Raw genomic sequence first — 17,535 nt, forward strand, 5'->3', positions numbered from 1 at the left:
TTAAAAACCTCTGGGCAAACGAACTGTAAGAAAATGAGACACATCCCTATAAATGTAAATTAAAAAAATAAAATAAAATTATATATATATATGAAATGAGAGAAAATAAAACCCTTTGACATGTCATTATTTTTTATTAATTCAGTGAGCTACAATACAAAAACACTAATATACACACGTTCAACAGAACAATATATGTTATTGCATGATGCAAACGTGTCAGTGCAGGTTTTTCCAATATATTTAGTTAGAATAAATATATTCCACAGCTTATCACCTACACACTCTGTCTGAAGAGTTTAACTCTGGAATGATTAAGGTGACCAAAAAATAGGCAATTGGCTAAAGGCACCACAGTGAGACCAGTGGGGCCTGTCTAAGGTGCTAAACCATGCCCAGCTGCTTTTTGAGCCCCCAGAGCTGCTCCATGCTGATGTTGTTGCCCCCACACACCACAATGACCACAGGACCTAACTGCTTTGCCAGCTTGTCCTCATCCTGCAGCTTTTTAATTATGTCACTGTACACAGCTGCCAGAGCAGCACCGCAGGCTGGCTCTACCAAGATCTTCTCATCATCTGTACGAAAACAGATACTGTTACTCTCACATTTACAGTAGATGTGGCCATCTTTACAATCATAAAATGGACTTACCCAGAAAGCGCTCAACAGCTTTGACAGCCTCATGGTCTGTGACTATTTGTGAAACCACTGTGTGCTCCTTTACTAATTTCATAGTTTGTTTGGAAACTCTGGTCAAGCCCAGTGTTGTAGCCACACTGAAAAAAAACTTGAGATTAATAAATTCAGATAAAAAAAAAATCATCTTGTTGTGTTAACATACCTGGTTATTTCAGGTAAAGTCACAAGCTCTCCTGCCTTCATGGCTGCATTGAGGCTGTGGGCTCCGATGGTTTCCATGGCAACGATAGGCACATCGTCCCAACCGGCTCTCCGCAGTCCCTCCACCACCCCGTTCAGCAGGCCTCCCCCACCCACCGACAGGACCACCGCCCCAGGCTTCTCTCTCAGGTCCTGCTCCAGTTCTTTAACCAGAGACGTGTGGCCTTCCCTGTAAGCAGAGCCAATGGTAATGTACTGTGGATATTAAATGTGAGAATATAGGAATATAGAATTTTCCGTCATATTTAGTCTCTAACAGAAAACATGAATATGAACAAAGAAATAAAATGCTATACTTTCAAAAATGTTTAGCAAATAGTGCAAAGTAGAAACAGGCATTCAGTTCACTTACCAAATGAGTGGATCATCAAAAGGAGAGATGAAAATCCATCCAGGGTTATTGGTGACTAGCTGCTGCCCATAATCAATGCTTTCATTTAGAGCCTGTAAAATTTGTATGTTGTATATGTTGTATATTTGTATCTTTGGACAAGAGAGAGATTTAATGAAAAATGAAGACTGAATAACTCACTTTTCCATGAATGATAACATTGGCCCCTTCGTCCTTTAGCCGCTCGACTGTCGCATTTGGGGTGACACTGGGAACTACAATAGTGGCAGGGATCCCGAGCTGACGTGCAGAATAAGCTGCTGCCATACCAGCATTACCTCCTATTGGACAAAAACATTAAATACTGCACAGTGTAGCACTGGGACACAGTGAATGTGAATGTGAAAGGACTTACCAGAGCAGCACACAAACTGCTGACATCCTTTTTCTGCCCACTGCAATAATCACACACATGAACAGGTATAAAAATAATAAATGGATGGTTAACTGTAATAAGTGAACGACGTTGTGAAACAATAATACTCACTGTCTTGCATAGATGACCGATGCCCCTTATTTTGAATGAGCCTGTGGGCTGAGCTGAGTCCAGTTTGAGGTAAATAGATGTCCCTGCCACCTTGGTAAGTGCCAAGCTCTGTCTGACAGGAGTGGACACGTGGAGTTGGGTGTGAGTCTTCATGTTACTGTAGTATGAAGAACACAGTTTTAATATATATTGGCAACATCCTGTTTAATTCACATGGAAACACACAAAAAGGACATTTACCCTGACTTAAGCTTCCAGTTTGAGGTAGATGTTGTCCAGCTTTATTTCTCATTCCCATGTAAATAGCATTTATATGCACATGTCTGGTGGGCTTGGTACTATGATGCATTTGCAGACCAATCAGCAACAGGCATAAACCCTGTGGCCCCTCCCAGTGACTTCGAGGATGACACAGCCCCAGAGTGAACTGTCATCATTTGTGCTGTTGTGTTGTGTACAGCAGCCCTGCAAGAAACTGCATCTGGTTCTTCAGAGCTTAATAACAACCCTATGTGCGTTAATGTTACCTTGAACTATTATTAATAGTCTAATAAATTGCAGTGTATAATAATATGAACTATCCAAAATTCATAATAGCTTTATTCATTTTAATAAGCCCGTTCATTAATTTTACTGCCATATGGTGTAGAACATTGGCACCTGTCACTTTTTGACCCGACGTCCCATAATCGCTCCCGCTAAAGGAAGAGGACACACTCCCGGTGTTACCAAAACAGTCGCTACTATTTCTACCGCTACCAAAAGAAGGAGTCGAGAAGTCACACTGCGTACGGACGGTTCAAACCTGAATGATCCGGTGCCTCCAGCACAACTCCCACATCACTTTAAATGTGGATCAAATCTATTAGGCTAAGAATAAAAAAAGGCTTAAAATAAAACTAAAATAAAGACAACACTATAGGTGCAAGTCTTACGGCCCCAGGCTTTATGCCTAATGTAGGCCCACAATTATTGTCAGAACAGGACAATAGGATTTCTTCCACAATAAATGAAATAGCTCACTGACTTAGCCAACACCATAATCAATATCATGATTTCAGTAGGCCTATCTCAGACGCTTGACAAGTAATTGACAAGTGAAAACCAAACCTATTTCCTATAATTAGAATCATAGCACCATCTATAGGCTAAGGGTTGTATACAGGCCGTACTGACGTCATAGAAGACTTGTAGGCATGTATATACATGCACTCTCACTTTATGTTCTATATATGTGTGTATGCGTGCGTGTTTGTTTTGGCTAAAAGTTACTCACTGTGGCTTTAATTCACACATTGCATTGTCTTTGAGAAAAACCCGTTTTGTTATTTATAGCCTATTGTTCTATGCCAAGTTTTACCCAAGGAAGTTACTACGTTTATCTCTTAGATGTGTTGAAGGATTAGTATAAATTAAACTTGCGGTTTTGGGATATATATTTTTTAATCCAGGAGAGAAAATAAGTTAAAATAAATACCTGTAGTTGTAGCCTCCATGTCTCTGCCACAGCGCTCCGGCCAACATCAGCCACGGCAAAGAGGGGGAAAACTACATGAAAAAAAGGAAAAGATTTGACAACATGGCGCACTTTTGTTGAGAAAACTTTCCTCTAGGCAGTCTGCAGGCAGTGTTACGAGGTTATTAACATCTGCATCGTAGATGCCGTGACCGAACAGTGACCCCAAGAAAAGATACGGAAACTTAAGCTGGCGATAATAAGTCAATCGGTGTGGGTTGGGATGAGAGCGACAACCATTGGAGCTAAGCAAAGCAGTTTCCCAGGATGGAGAAGAAACCGACTCTCAAAGAAAAGGTAAATAGTCTAATCGCTCTAGATCAAGACAAGCATTTTCAAACGCAGCCTACCTCCGCTTGGGAATGCTAAACAAAAAAGTACCACCGCATATCAACTGTGAGAAATGAAATAAAGTTTTTGCTGCATGTAGCAAGCACAACTTTTTCTCAGTCATAAGCTATGTGCACATGACAGGCTAACAGAGTGGACTCAGATCCTATAACGTTGTTGAGATCTGTATCTTTCTGTTATTGACACTGAACAAGACAAATAGATTAGTTAGTTCCATGGACTTTAAGTGCACCACCCAAATTTCAAGCTCATGTTTCTTCACCTTCTGTGTCCACAAAGCAGTGCAATTAGGCTATGTTTTAGTTGATATTCTAAAATAAGAAAATATGAATTTACAGGGTTAAAAGCTAATATCTAGGCTTGCTAGTCTATCATTTATCACATCTGAAACTTTACAGCTTTTTTAGTAGCTACAACATAAAGGTAGCAACAATTTTTAAAACACGACCTTCTAAATAATAATAATAGGCCTAATAGTAGTAATAATAAAAACATTACTTATTCATTGTTATCTGGTTTGTGTGCTTGTTTATTGTCTTGGTCTAAACTGTGGTTGATGCCCAAAACCCTCATGGCTGCTGTGCTCCTTGTGCCTCTGGAAGTAATTACAGATCCTGCCCGATCCCAGAAAGTAGGTGTGGTGAGAAAGAGGTGACCTGGAAACTCTCCAAAAGTCACACAGTTTTATGGATTTGAAAATTCAGTGATATTCATCCAATAATTAATGATACTACCACTCACACAGGCCTACATTATACTATTTACAAAAAAAATAAAATAAAAAATCACTATTGTGTCAGTACTGTGTTGAACTAGATTAGTTTGAAATAAATTCATAATATTTGATGTCACCAACAGTCAATTAAACGCCTAAACCAATTATTGACTTCTTTTCTTTTTTAATTTTTTAACTTTTTCATCAGACAACAGGAATGCCAGCTGGGTGTGTGCCTCGAGATGAAGCGATCAGATGTGGTCTGAGTAAAAGTGAGTTTATGGAGAGGATCCAGCAGAGCAGTGAGGCCTGTCTGCGCGGGGACTTCCAGACGGCGCTGGATCTATACAGTGATGCTTTGAGAGCCGACCCCCAGAACTGCATCTTGTACAGCAACCGCTCAGCCGCCAGACTCAAACTGGGCCAGCACCAGGCAGCGCTGGACGATGCTCTGAAGGCAGGGCAGCTCAACCCTAAATGGCCAAAGGTATGTGACAGTATTAGTCTACTAAATAATTCACATTAACTAAGCATAATTAGGGCTGCAAGTGTATGATTATTTTAGCAGTTAACCAGAAAGAAGTTTTTTGATTAATCGATTAATCAAATGCTTAAGATACCTTTTTAACCAAATAAAAGGTTTCATAAGCTGACTGATAGATAATGATTATCAGTACTGTGTATGTATTCTAAAAAAGTTAATTTTTTTACATTTTGATTTTATAATGCTGCTGACTTCGTGATAAAACACTGGTTTTTATTATGAGTCTTTATAATCCAGTTAACAATTATAATGATCAAAATACAGCTGTGATTATTTCAGTAGTCGACTAGCCATAATTATTAATTGTTGCAGCCCAAAACATACCAAACAATGTACTGCTGATTTGGCATTATTTAGCATTAAAGTTTAATTATATAATATTGTGCAATTGTGTGATTTTAACGTCACCGTTGCTGTTTTTGTGGTCAATGATCAATACCTGTTTCTGGGGTCTTGTCTTTGATCTTGCTGGGACTGTGTGGACTAACCTGTAATAAATTTCACATTACTCAGCCTCATAGATCAGTAGAGGACCAATTTCTCTTGTGATAGAAATATATTGATTTTATGATTTAGTATGGAGAGATACTTTTGTCTCAGAGAAAGAGTGATGATAATGTGGTAGAGTGAGACTGATGGTGTGTTCCCTTTACCTAACTCTTGTTTAGCATAGATATATGAATGTATGTAAATATTTGTGCATACATTAACAAAATTTATTATAAATAGTACATAGAACATCATTGTGTATGAAAATGTGTGAAGGATATTGTTACCCATTGTATGTATTTATGTGTATTTAAAACAACCAAAATGTGCCAAATGGGAATTTGTCAAACATTCTAGTTATACAATATTAGTCACTTTAGTCAACCCTCTATTCTATCAACTTGTCCTATTTGATGTTGATTATTTTCAGTTGCCACTAGGGGTCAGTTTTGTCAAAGAGATTATTGAACAAGGACTAGCACTAAAAAATGTCCACTGAAGTAATTTCCTGGTTTCAGGGATAACTGTACATTGTTTGATATTTTATGGCTGTTAATACAGGGTAATACACATTTTTTTCATATATGTACTATATCATTGAAGACCACAGAACCTTCACTTGCCAAACTTGATTAATCAATAAGAAAGAGATTTCAACTAAGGCCTCATGCAAGATAATTATTGCTTTATATAAGCCTGTAGTGTGAAGAATGCTATGAATTATTGTGTCATTGCATTCAGACTGCTTGGGAGAATCGATTAATAACTTATATCACTGGCTTGAGGGAAGCTAGAAGCCCATTTGCTGTGACTGGATGTTGGATGAAGGGAACAGGGATTAAATCAGAGAAGTGTGCTGGCATTTAGATCCTGTGCGAGTCCATAATATCATCAATCATATGTCCTCTGACCACACTTCTGGATTGGCCTGTCAGATGGTGACAGCCATGGTTTTGCTGCCCCAAGCACCAGCGAGCAGCCCACCCTCTAAAGTCCAGCAGCCACACCGTACAGGAGCCCCTTGTCTCATCTGTCAGCTTTGCTCGCTGCATGTGCCAAAAACACATTCTGTAAAAAGAAAAGAATCCTGCAGTATAATAACCCTGGACAGCTTTAGGCTCTTTGTACCTCACCTGTGATTGAATATAAAAAGCTTAAACAAGGACAAAATAGGGTGTCATTTAGGAGCCATGTAGTGGGGAACATGCTGTGTATCAGTTTGGTTTCAATATATGATACAAAAGTCAAAACGGATAGAGCCAAAATATGATATATTGAGTTTCCCCGTAATAAATGTTGCAGCAAAAGGAGCTTTACTTTACAAATCTGCCTGAATATATTTTAATTCAAGATATCTGCAGTTTTATCACAGTTCAAGGCAGTGAGCACCACATCCACCTATGGCTCGTGTGCCTATCTGCGCTCCATCTGTCCCTCTCTGTATAGTTGTGTGCTATAGTGGCATGTTAAACAAACAGCTTTTCCTGCTATCAGCCCCAGCCTCTTGCGTGAGTGCTGTCAGGGGAGCACTCAAGGAACCGAAAGACAAGTGGCTCTGCTTTACCACAGGGACGAGCTTCTATCATTTGCATATTCTCTGATTATATGTAATGATGGGTTCTATTTAGGGGATTCTCGCTCCTCCACTACCCTTCTACATGATGCTGCATCTACTCTAAAAACTGATTGTACCTTAAGTAATTTCCTCAGAGTATGTACATTCATGTTATTTTCATTTTAGTGGCACAAAACGAGGCATTTATGTCCCTCTGTGATGGCCTTGGTTTAACTGCGAGAATGAATGTTTGCTGTGGAAAGGTCAGTGTGTGTGGAGCTCTGCAAAGGGATGTTCATTACAGTGACAGTGGATCCTCTAATTGTCTATAAGGTCTGCATAAGGTCTGCATACAGACAGTCATGTGTAGCATATGTTTTTTTTTCTTTCTATTTTCTTTACTGATGGTGCTAGCTATTTCCAGGTTGTATATAACATTGGGGTTTGGTCTAGTTTAACAGAAAGTACAAATGATGTGCTTTAAATAGGAAACATGCACCCTTTAATCACTCTTATGCACCATTCATTATACATGGATGTAATGATGAACGTAATGTAGATATAATGTGTGTCTACTGTGGCATTGTTTATTTTGACATGCCTTTGTTTTTGTTGTCTACAGGCTACTTGTATCCACAAAATGAGTCACAATGCAAAACAGTGATCTGTCCTTTGGTACACTAGATAAACAGTTGTGTTTGCACATTAACAGAGGAGCATTTGTTAGTTTGTGTGACGTGCGCTTTGGGTTAAAATAAGGTCTTTTCACCAGTTTCCCTCTGGTTGCCCTCCACAGTTGTTTTCCGTCACTGCAGAGCTCACCATGGAGAGAACAGAGTCATGAACCACTAATAAGAGGGTTCCGATGTGCTGCGACCCAGCTGAGGCTTAAACTAATGAACAAATCAAATGAACGCCATGTAATTATAGGCCGCAGAGCGCGGGACGGACAGAGGGTTGGCGCTAGTGGGCACAGACGTGACATTATTTGTCTGGAAAATTTGTGGAGAGAGCAGAAGCTGTGATGTTCTGGTTCTTTTCATTAAGCACATACATACAGACCATGTTGAAGAGACAGTGACTAACCTCAGTTAGGATGCATGATGTTCAGATGAAGCTTGAAAAATGCAAAACACAGCAATTCAAACAAAACTGTCGAAAATAACTAACATGACATGTTACTGTCTGAAACCAGAGTGTGGCCCTGTGCCTGCTGTATTGCTTAGTGAAATACTGAGATGATGTCAGGCACCAACTAAACTCTATGTTCCTTCCTCTACCTTTAATTCCTTATAATTTAACATGACCGATTCCAAAAGCTCACCCAGGTTGCTGTGATGGTGGCCAAGTGGTTTTCCCTCTCTGCCACCCAGGCGCCCCACCAAATTACAGTCTCTGGTAAAATTTAATCGGTTTCCACAAAACGGACGTAAACATAGAAATGAACAAAACCAATCCATCATTCTGCAGTGGCCGTAAATGCTTTTGTTCCTGCATGGTGATGTAATGTGCATGACCCCCTGGTCACTGACGGAGGTTTGTCTCACTATCTGGAGACAGGATGAGTCAGACTGCAGCTGATGTCACCCAGGTTTTAATTTGTCTACATACAGCGAACGCAGTGATCATCATGCTGATAGTCTCCAAATTACACATGAAAGTAAAAAGGGAAAATCAAGCTCTGTTTGCCAAATTGGGTCCAAGCATTGTTCGGTAAAAATCCCAACACTTGTTATGCCACTTTGCAGATAAGTAATTCAGAAATTAAATGCAGCCGTTCTCTGTCCCTGCAGAAATAAAGCTTGTCAAAGCCTAGGTAAACATCACAACAAGAAACTTTCAATCATGGTAAAGAATGCTGTGCTCTTAGAATAGGTTTTCCCTCTGGATACATCATTGATTACCGGCTTAATAGCTTTTTGCTTGCTATTACATCGGGAGAAATGTCAAAAGGCTCAGAGAAAGCTCCACTCATTGGCATGCCTGTGGTATAAGCGTCTGCAGCTGATAGTGGATCAGCTTTGCAAGCTTGTCCAAATGAGGGAAACAATTGCTCCCTGCTCCCAGCACAAACGCTGCTGGTTCTACATGACTTCTTTCTTTTGGACTCTTCTCCCTGTCAGCTTTATACACTGCAGGCTCCTCCCACATGGGACTGAGCACAGCTCAGGGCCTAAGACCTGGATGTCTCCAGAATTAGCACAGCCTGGCTCTGAGAGGGAGAGCCGTCCCAGTGGGGAAACAGGGTAGAGCAGAGAGCAGGCTGCAGAAGCCCATTAGTATACGCTGCATAAACATGGCAAGATGAATAGTAGCACTGTGGGTTTATTTAGCTCTTATCTTCTGTCCTGTCCTTTCATCTTCACCCCTGAACTTCAGGTGAAAAGCACACTCTCATTTTTCACTGTGGTCAGCCTCCCCAGCCATGTCCAGAAAGGTGCATTTACTGCTCAGTAACTCCAGTGTGCTCAACCAAACCAGTGACTGCTCTTTTGACAGAGGTGCGAGGTGAGCCCTACACCTCCCTGCTGGAAGCCATTTCACTTCAACTATTTATGATGTAACCTGTTTCTTCATATGAGTCATATGCCCTGGTTCTTCCCAGAAATAAGTTCGTAAATAGGCCACTAATGTCTCTGGGTAGTCCTGTAGTGTCTAATAATAGTGAGCGATTTGATCTTTACTATAGCATAGTTATTGCTTAATATGTGTATTGCTAATAAAGTGTATTTAAAATAAAAAAGGAACATGTCTATAAAGCTAAGCAACATCAATAATCAATTCTAACTGTAATGTTTGCATGTTCAAATGTTGTGCATTTTTACAAAGGTTAATGTAAATGTCAAGGTCAATTACATGAAAACATTTCTCCAATAATAGTTTACATAAGTGTGTTTGTGTCAGATTCATTAGCAATCAGCTGATTTTTCTACACTGTTGCTCACTGGGAACCAGAATGTAATCAAGATTTAGTTTAAGTCTGACCTACTTTTATGTGTGTGGAGAGCTTCACAGTGTAGTTTCCTCATAATTACAGCTTTAACTGACATGTCATTTATGATTAATGATAGATTATTCCTAATAAATAATGAATGTTTGGCTATCACAGTGGAATGAGCCAAAAATTTACAATATTATGGCTGTAATAATCTTGGATTTTGTCTCTCGATAGCAGGAAGTCCCACTTAATATTCTGCTCTAGCTCAAAGAAAGATGGATCATGTTTTTTCAGAGTAAATGTGTTGGAGTGTAATGGCCTCCAGCCTAATTCATTCTTGTGAAGTGCTCCTTCCAGATCTCAGGGCTTGTTTTTGGGGAGCTAAATTACTCACTTGTGTCAGGTTATTACAATTAGCTGTTTGAATGTCGATGTTGTTGTGTCTTACCTGGATACTTCTCCTGAATTCTTTCTCCCCATAATGAGTTTTACAGAGAGAAACACTGGCAACAGCAGCAGTGGCAGTGAAATGAGAATGCCTAGGGAGATGTATTAGCTGAAAAAACCTGAGTGCACAGCGCAGGTGGTTTATTTATGGACGTGTAGCTGACAAATGCCATCCCTGCTTATGGATATCACTGGTACTTGACTGGAGGCTGAGCTGCTCCTCTCGTGCGTGTTAAATCGAACACTCATATTCACAAACACAACTTGAGCTGAGCAGGCCTCAAACAAGAAATTGACAGAGATGATCAAAAATAAACTTTGGCTTTGCTCTACCAGTCAAAAACTATACTACTAAATATTAGGGATGCACCGATCTGACACTGGTACTGAATATCGTTACAGACACTGAAAAATTATCTAATTGAATATCTGCTTCCAAATATCGGTTCAGTCGATATCCTTATTGTTCATATAAATAGTGTAATAAGACAATTTACTGGTATAAGTGTCATAATGTTTGAATTAGTATTTATACAAAGTAGTTACATGAGGGGTAAATAACAGCTACATAACACATTTGAATCAGTTTTGTTGTATTTTATTTTATACTAAAGGAAATAAATAAGGTTTTCACCCTCTGCACTGCTATCAGTTGATATTGGGTATCGACAAATACTTGATGAATGAAAAAACTGCATTGATATGTCCCTATTAAATACTAGATTTGTATTTTAAAATGCATTGGTTTCAATATGTTTTGGCTGAATCTATTTATAGTGCATGTGTTTATGCTTTCAAACTTTTCTTTGTTGTTGCTAATGTTGTAATCATACAAAAATGCAAGACTGGCACTACTGTTCAGATTCAGAATCAGATTAAACACATTTTAATATACAGTTGCATCCTTTTCTCAACTTTTGGGCTTATCTTTCATGGATAATTGTTTGTAGTTCATGAAATATTCTTTTCATTAAGCTTTGAATATTATGCACCACCATATTGAATAATGTGTTTGCATCATTTCACTTATTCTAATTTACCCTTTGCTGATGCTGTCTAATTAGTGCAAGGAGCTGAACTGTAAATGATGCAAGTTTCTGAAAGCTGATGGGAGGAAACAGGCTGAGGAGAAACAATAGCTGATTATTATACTTTCTTCTTACAGCCTCTCAAAGCCTACTTGGCTCAAAAAACATGTATGCTGGTTAGGGTGATATCGAGCTATTGATGAACTCAGCTTTTAAAGTACAGGTCTTTTCTGGAGTTTGTTTCTTCCCCAATCATTAAACTAGGAGTAGCATTGGCAGCCCATGCAGTTTGAACACATGAAAAATATGTTGTTTTGGATGCTTAACTATCATCAGTTATCTGTATAGTCTTGGCAAGCTGTGTTGTGTGCCCAAGCTTGGCCAGTTTTGTTAACAAACTGCTTTGTGTATACTGTTATGAATTATGTATGTACTGAGAATAAGTTTCTAATTACAATCACATAATTGTCTAATACATTGAATAGATTACACACAGTATTGCCCTGTTTATTTATAATGCCATCACCTCTCAGTTTTGTCTTTGTTCTTCATGCAGCAGGTTTGCTGGCACCCTAGAGCTTTATACTTTCCCAAAGCATCACTCATATCAAAACAGGACCTGTTTACTGTATATATACTAAATGTTGTTTATCTTTCAGTCCAAATTTGTCCTCAGTCTTGTATATGGTTATGTATTTTACAAAGGTTTGCATTAAATCATGAACAGCAGTTTTTTCTCATATCCAGGAATGGAATTGTTTTATTCATCATATCCATACATAATTAAAGAGGGAATTGCAATCTTTTGCTTTGACATATTTATTAAAACCCTCCTGGTCAGTGGTGCATCGTATGTTTTGAAGTCAGTCTGACTGTATGAGCTGTTTTGTTGTCTTTTGTTTTAGTATAATGAATATATAATGCTGTGCCATCCCCTGTGACTCGTGAGAGCTTCTGTGGCCTAAATCCAAACACATATAGTATAATAGGAGCATTCTGTTTTTGCAGCAACGGCATTAAGATCTTTGATCATAAATATTTAAAGAAGCACAAATTGCCTACAGTGTTTTCTGTAATAAAACATGTTTTATTTTGGCTTCTTTTCTGATTCTTATTGTTTGGAAAATGTTACGAACGTGTATAGTGTAGTACAAAGCAAATGCTGACACAAATGCAACTTAGTCATGGATAAATATGAACCCTTACCAGTTGTCAGTGATATACTTTCTTACGAGATAGAGACAATTGTTTATAGTCTCATAGATCATACTCTGTTATTGGCTAAAATCCATAGCACCAGTTTGAGTGCACTGCAGCTGCTTACCTCATTTCCACTGCTGTGTAATGGTCAATATGTGAACCATTATGGCTCAAAATCACTGCTCTTGTTTTGTGTATGTAGCCTGCAACACCTGTGTGAGGTTATTCTTTACACAGGCTTGTTTGACCTTTTACAGTTTCTGCTGAGATGCTTATGTTCTTTCTTATGTTTTTATCCATGGTTTGTCCAGCTGCGACATTACTCCCAAAGCAATACATGGTTGCATTCTGCGAAAACTAAACTTGTCACAATAATTACTATATTGACTTATCGTTCATCGAGAGATGTAACAATAATTTTCAGTCAATATTTGTTCGCTCAGTATCTATTGTGATGATTTTTCTTTGCACGATTGGGAAGATTTTGGAAATTTTTCTGTAGAAGGTTGAATTATGAAATTATATCACTCATTGCAAATTAAAAACTTACGTGCTGTATTCTGAATTTATTGCAGCTCACATTTTTTAACACTATTGTGTGTTTAGAATAATTTTTGGGGGATAATTCTGGTTTATGGTTTGGTTTAAATAGTATAGTTTATCGTCTATATTTAGTTCAGCAATATATCATACTTCAAAATTTGTTATTGTGACAGCCCTAGAGAAAATAAATAAATTTGGTAGTCATTTTCTGGTTAACATCAGGTCAATGAATTGGTTAATTAGATATTTTAATTGCACTTGTTAATGCTATTCAAATTTTGGACTTCGTTGTATTAGCTATTTAATTAATAATTGTATATCAAGAGTGCGATATGGATCTTAATTTATTTCTTGTTTTGTCTGCACCAGTGCTGGCTGCCTTTTGTTCCTTCTCTGTAGTTATACTTTACCCCATTTGACACAATGATAGACCATTAAGTTACTGCACACAGCCTAATACACCTTTCTTGAGCAGTGTTTTGATCCATCATTTGGCGACAGTCTTTCGGTTTTCTATATAAAGTGGTTTTATTGGATATGGCAGACTAATAAAGATTCTCACTCTGGAGCAGAGGTGAGAGGTCAGGGTTGGTGATAAGGGCATCATTGAGAGGAGAGAGAGAAACGTTGTGTATGTGGCTTTTAACACCTGTCTCATATCCACAAAGCCTCAAGGGAAGCAGAGCCTTGGAAAAAGAAAGACTGAACACCACCTGAAAAAGTCAAAGAGTTGTACATGCTCAGTAAAGGTCATCTCATAATGTGCAGATGAAACAATATTCAAAAATTCACAAAGGCTATTTATTGAGTGAATCTGCAGTTGCATAAACTATCTGCTGTATGATGGAGCTAAACATTTTATAGATGATCGAACTTGATTAGATGCATTCGATATGCTCCACTGTTATGAAGCACACAATTACTTGATCCGATAGAATACCTCAGAGCCGCACAAGCAATAATATAGCCTCTTTTATTATATTTTGCATGGGGGTGTTTTGACAGCAATGAGAATATAACAGGTTACTCTAATTGGTATCATTCCTTGGCATCTGTGGCATTTTATTCTGGTCACTGGGAGTACTTCTTAAATTACACACACAATTATACATTAGCCACTGCATGTTTGTATGTCTGCAGTGCACAAACCTCGGTGCATCCCGCTCCAATTTAGGCAATTTACATGCTCTACTGAGATGGTGCATTTTCGCTGCCCACTTTTCCCTTAGTTACCACAGAAAATTGTCATACTCTTACAAAATTGGGACTTGGAACTGGTACAGAGATTACACTGATTATATTGGTGGCACATTGCCTCAAGTTTAAATGAAAAAAACAAACAAACAACAAAACATTATTTAATTTGCTATTTTACGGTATTGTTTTAAAGTCTGTCATTCCTTGTTTCTTATAATTGGATACTCAGATACATTAAATAATACTAGTATAGCCATGATCACATGAACTTCTTTGGTAAAGGGCTAAATACTATGTTATTGTTAGAGTTAGTGGTCAGGAGTTGTTACAGAGACATTGTAACATGCCTGACTGAAAGAAGATAAATTGCAGTAGTTGTGTAGTTTGAGATCTTCATCTATTATAATAATGGTCTGAGTCTCCTCCCTCTGTTGTGAGTGACACCATTCACTTTGGTGCGCTATTCATCACAGGGCGGTGGCAGTCTGGTCACTAGGGGTCACCTCTGAGCAGATCTGTGTTAACCCAGTAAATGGAGGTCTGTATTTGCATAGACCTCAGTAGAGGAGCTGCAGCAGACCATCTGGGCGGAGCTTTTCTTATTGCACAAATGAGACCATTCATCAAAGCTTTGTTTGCCTGTGAGCACCTTCTCATGAACAATTAATGTGCTGCAGTGATTTTGGAGCCTGACTGGTGTTCTTTTATCTCAGCTCTCCTCCATGTTCCTCCTGTTTCCACACTGTCACTGCACACAACTCCCTCGCATGGATTTTTAATTAGTGACTAAGTATGTTTCTGTGAGGCATAAAGTATTCCCTTTCTACAATCAGATAACCATGTTTGAAACCATTAGCTTTTAAGCCACCAATATTGATTCTTATGGTCTTTTTGATGGGGTGAGCTTTATTGGGCTACATTTTTGATTTTTTACATTTGTCTGTCATGATCAATATTTATTGAAGGATATTTACCTAACCAATTAGGTTTAAGTGATTAGATGCTGAAGAGGTTATAGAGCTGGGCCCACCAGGGAATTGGTCCCAAACAGAAACCGGACAGGAGTTGTCAACATAAATCACCTGTCATTACCATTAGCAAACGCCTTCACTAGGATGTGGCAAAGTCTTATTGTGGGTCTTGACACAAAGCGTGCACTGTTTACATTCAGGGGCTAGATAAATGCACTGAACACTGCACTTTTACAACTCAAATGTGCCTGCAATAGCAATCTGTTACTTTATTCCTAAAGCATGCAAAAGTAACTGTGGTGGTATTTGTGCCCACAGGGCTCCTGACACAACCTCTGAGTGATAAAACACGCATTCAGAGACCTTGGGAATTGTGGCACATCTGTGCCATTTCTTCTGTTAAACACTGTGTTTGCACATAGAGCTCTGTCATAAGCTTTTACAAACACCTAGAGTTGCATCGCCACTGCACGTCCTCTCAACCACTTCTGCCATAAGGACTGAAACATCACAGCTGAGGCCTCCGGTACTTTCAGACATTGGAGCTTCATCTGTTAAGAAACAGATATATTGTTTTAAGCTGCATGAAGAGGCAATAAAGATGGGTTTAAAATCATAGAGATGTTGTAAGTAAGCAATTGATTTAAATGTCAGGGTGCATCGTCCCCTCCCCCGTTCAGCTTTTATTGGATATTGTCACTGGGATTGTGTGCAGTGAGTGTTCCTGTGAGACTCAGCCAAGCTTGGAGATCCTTACAGTGGGTTTGTCTGGGGGACTGAACGAGGAGGGAGGAGGGCGGGGGACATAGTGGGAACATCAATAATTCACAGCGGTATTGCTAGGGAAACAGGATGTGAAGGTATAGGAGTTAGACCAATACGAATAACACATCTCTCCAAGCGCTTTGCAAATGAGCCAGGCTTAGCCTCCAACATATATTTTTGTAGCAATTCCCAGCCTTATAACAGTATCGGGCTCATAAAAATGCTTAATGATTGCATTGATTTCAAAGAAGCTGTTTTTTTTTAGCTCGCGCCTCTCATGCAGAGAGTTTAATTTACTGGTGTATTGAGCCCTCTGATTTTATAAACCCTGTAGCTATACCATGAAGAGAATAGTATATGAGGCCCAAAAGAGCAAAGGGCTTTTCCCCAGGATTTCTTATTAAATTTTCAATCATTGCCTGTGGTGCACTGGCATTACCACCATAAAACACCTCTTTGCTGTGTAGTCGTCTGGGCAAAAATTACCTCTGCTCTGGAAATGTGAGTGTTTCCTCAGCATTGATTTCTTTTGGAATGGAAGTAAGAGAAATAGAGTTTAGCCTGTCAGGACACATTGCACACATTAGCCAGTGCTTTTGTAGCTGCTATAGCGCAGGTGCTGAGTTGGCTCTTTGAAGCATTCCCACTTGTGTTTTTGGCTCCTCATCTTTGCTGCCAGAAGCGTGTGCCTGCTATGGATACAGACTTAATTTATTAATGCACAGATTGCAGGTGTAATGCTGGTTCCCCAGGCTTGGGTCAATTACAAAACCGCTAACAGTTATCCATGGGGCAAGCATGATCAGATTAAGACTAATAAGTCTGGTGATAGCCTTGTTTAATAAAAGTACCCGTCACATAGATCATGCATGAATATTATTCCTATCAGTGTGTAGCTTTATTATTTAGCAGGTTATTGTGGTGCTATCTACCCACTTTTACCTGTGATCCCCTCTCCCTGGTGACTTTCTCCTCATTTAGCCCTCCACAATTTTCTCATTAGTGATTAGGGCAGAGTTTCTATTTCCAAGCCATTGACTGTGCTGTTGGAAGCTGAGAGCCCATTACATAGGTTGGTCTCGCTAATTGTTTGCAGTTATAATGAAGTTCCTAACAATGGAGGAATGGCTCTTATCAGATGCATTAGGTCAAACGCACTTAAAGCAACGCATGAATACAAGGTGCCCACTGATAGTCCTCATTCTCTTTATGTGTGTGTTCAGGCTTTCAAAAAACAACAACACAGCACTTTGCTTTGACAGAGAAGGACAGATATCCGCTAATAAAAAGAAAACGACTTTCAATTCATATACCTCCATCTCTCCAGCTTCAGTCACGCTGCGAGCCTTTATGGATCCATCTGTCACACTTTCAAAGGAAATCTGGCAATTATCGCTGCATCAACGTCACCTCAAAAAAGCCCAATATGAAGCGCTTACTAAAACTAAACATAAACAGCCCTGCATCTGCTGTCCTATTCATTAATGGCTACTTC

At 39.0% G+C, this 17,535-nt stretch overlaps 2 protein-coding genes across 4 annotated transcripts in view; one reads left to right on the forward strand and one right to left on the reverse strand.

Annotated features, from left to right (window-relative positions):
• Nucleotides 1-114: 114 nt before the first annotated feature.
• Nucleotides 115-3,769, reverse strand: LOC110169946 (L-serine dehydratase/L-threonine deaminase). Of its 2 annotated transcripts, XM_055161655.1 has the most exons (9): nt 3,648-3,769; nt 3,259-3,329; nt 1,782-1,938; nt 1,650-1,689; nt 1,436-1,575; nt 1,256-1,347; nt 845-1,072; nt 655-779; nt 115-578 (listed from the first exon to the last, which is right to left on the reverse strand). In XM_055161655.1, the coding sequence occupies exons 2-9, from the start codon at nt 3,303-3,305 to the stop codon at nt 385-387; spliced, it is 1,023 nt and encodes a 340-aa protein (XP_055017630.1). In that variant the 5' UTR covers nt 3,306-3,329; nt 3,648-3,769; the 3' UTR covers nt 115-384. The 2 variants fall into 2 exon arrangements, with proteins under 2 accessions (XP_055017630.1, XP_055017631.1); XM_055161656.1 differs by lacking the exons at nt 3,259-3,329; nt 3,648-3,769 and adding an exon at nt 2,022-2,076.
• LOC110169789 (tetratricopeptide repeat protein 28) overlaps nt 3,081-17,535 on the forward strand; it is a 127,258-nt gene continuing 112,803 nt past the window's right edge. For both annotated transcript variants that reach the window (XM_055161652.1, XM_055161653.1), the window contains exons 1-2: nt 3,081-3,594; nt 4,572-4,850. In XM_055161652.1, the coding sequence (XP_055017627.1) occupies nt 3,565-3,594; nt 4,572-4,850 (309 nt within the window). In that variant the 5' untranslated portion in view covers nt 3,081-3,564. The remainder of the gene's footprint in view (nt 3,595-4,571; nt 4,851-17,535) is intronic.

This window comes from Boleophthalmus pectinirostris, unplaced genomic scaffold, assembly GCF_026225935.1.
Source record: "Boleophthalmus pectinirostris isolate CB_2022bp ecotype Guang Dong unplaced genomic scaffold, ASM2622593v1 HiC_scaffold_4, whole genome shotgun sequence".
Taxonomy (NCBI): Eukaryota; Metazoa; Chordata; class Actinopteri; order Gobiiformes; family Gobiidae; genus Boleophthalmus; species Boleophthalmus pectinirostris.

Excerpts from the sequence above, each read along its gene's own strand:
- LOC110169946 (XM_055161655.1), bottom strand. The coding sequence starts at position 3,305 with ATGTTGGCCGGAGCGCTGTGGCAGAGACATGGAGGCTACAACTACAG. Across the intron at positions 1,576-1,649 it reads GCAGTTTGTGTGCTGCTCTG|GAGGTAATGCTGGTATGGCA; the intron begins GTAAGTCCTTTC and ends TTTGTCCAATAG. Across the intron at positions 1,073-1,255 it reads TTTGATGATCCACTCATTTG|GGAAGGCCACACGTCTCTGG; the intron begins GTAAGTGAACTG and ends CTCTGCTTACAG.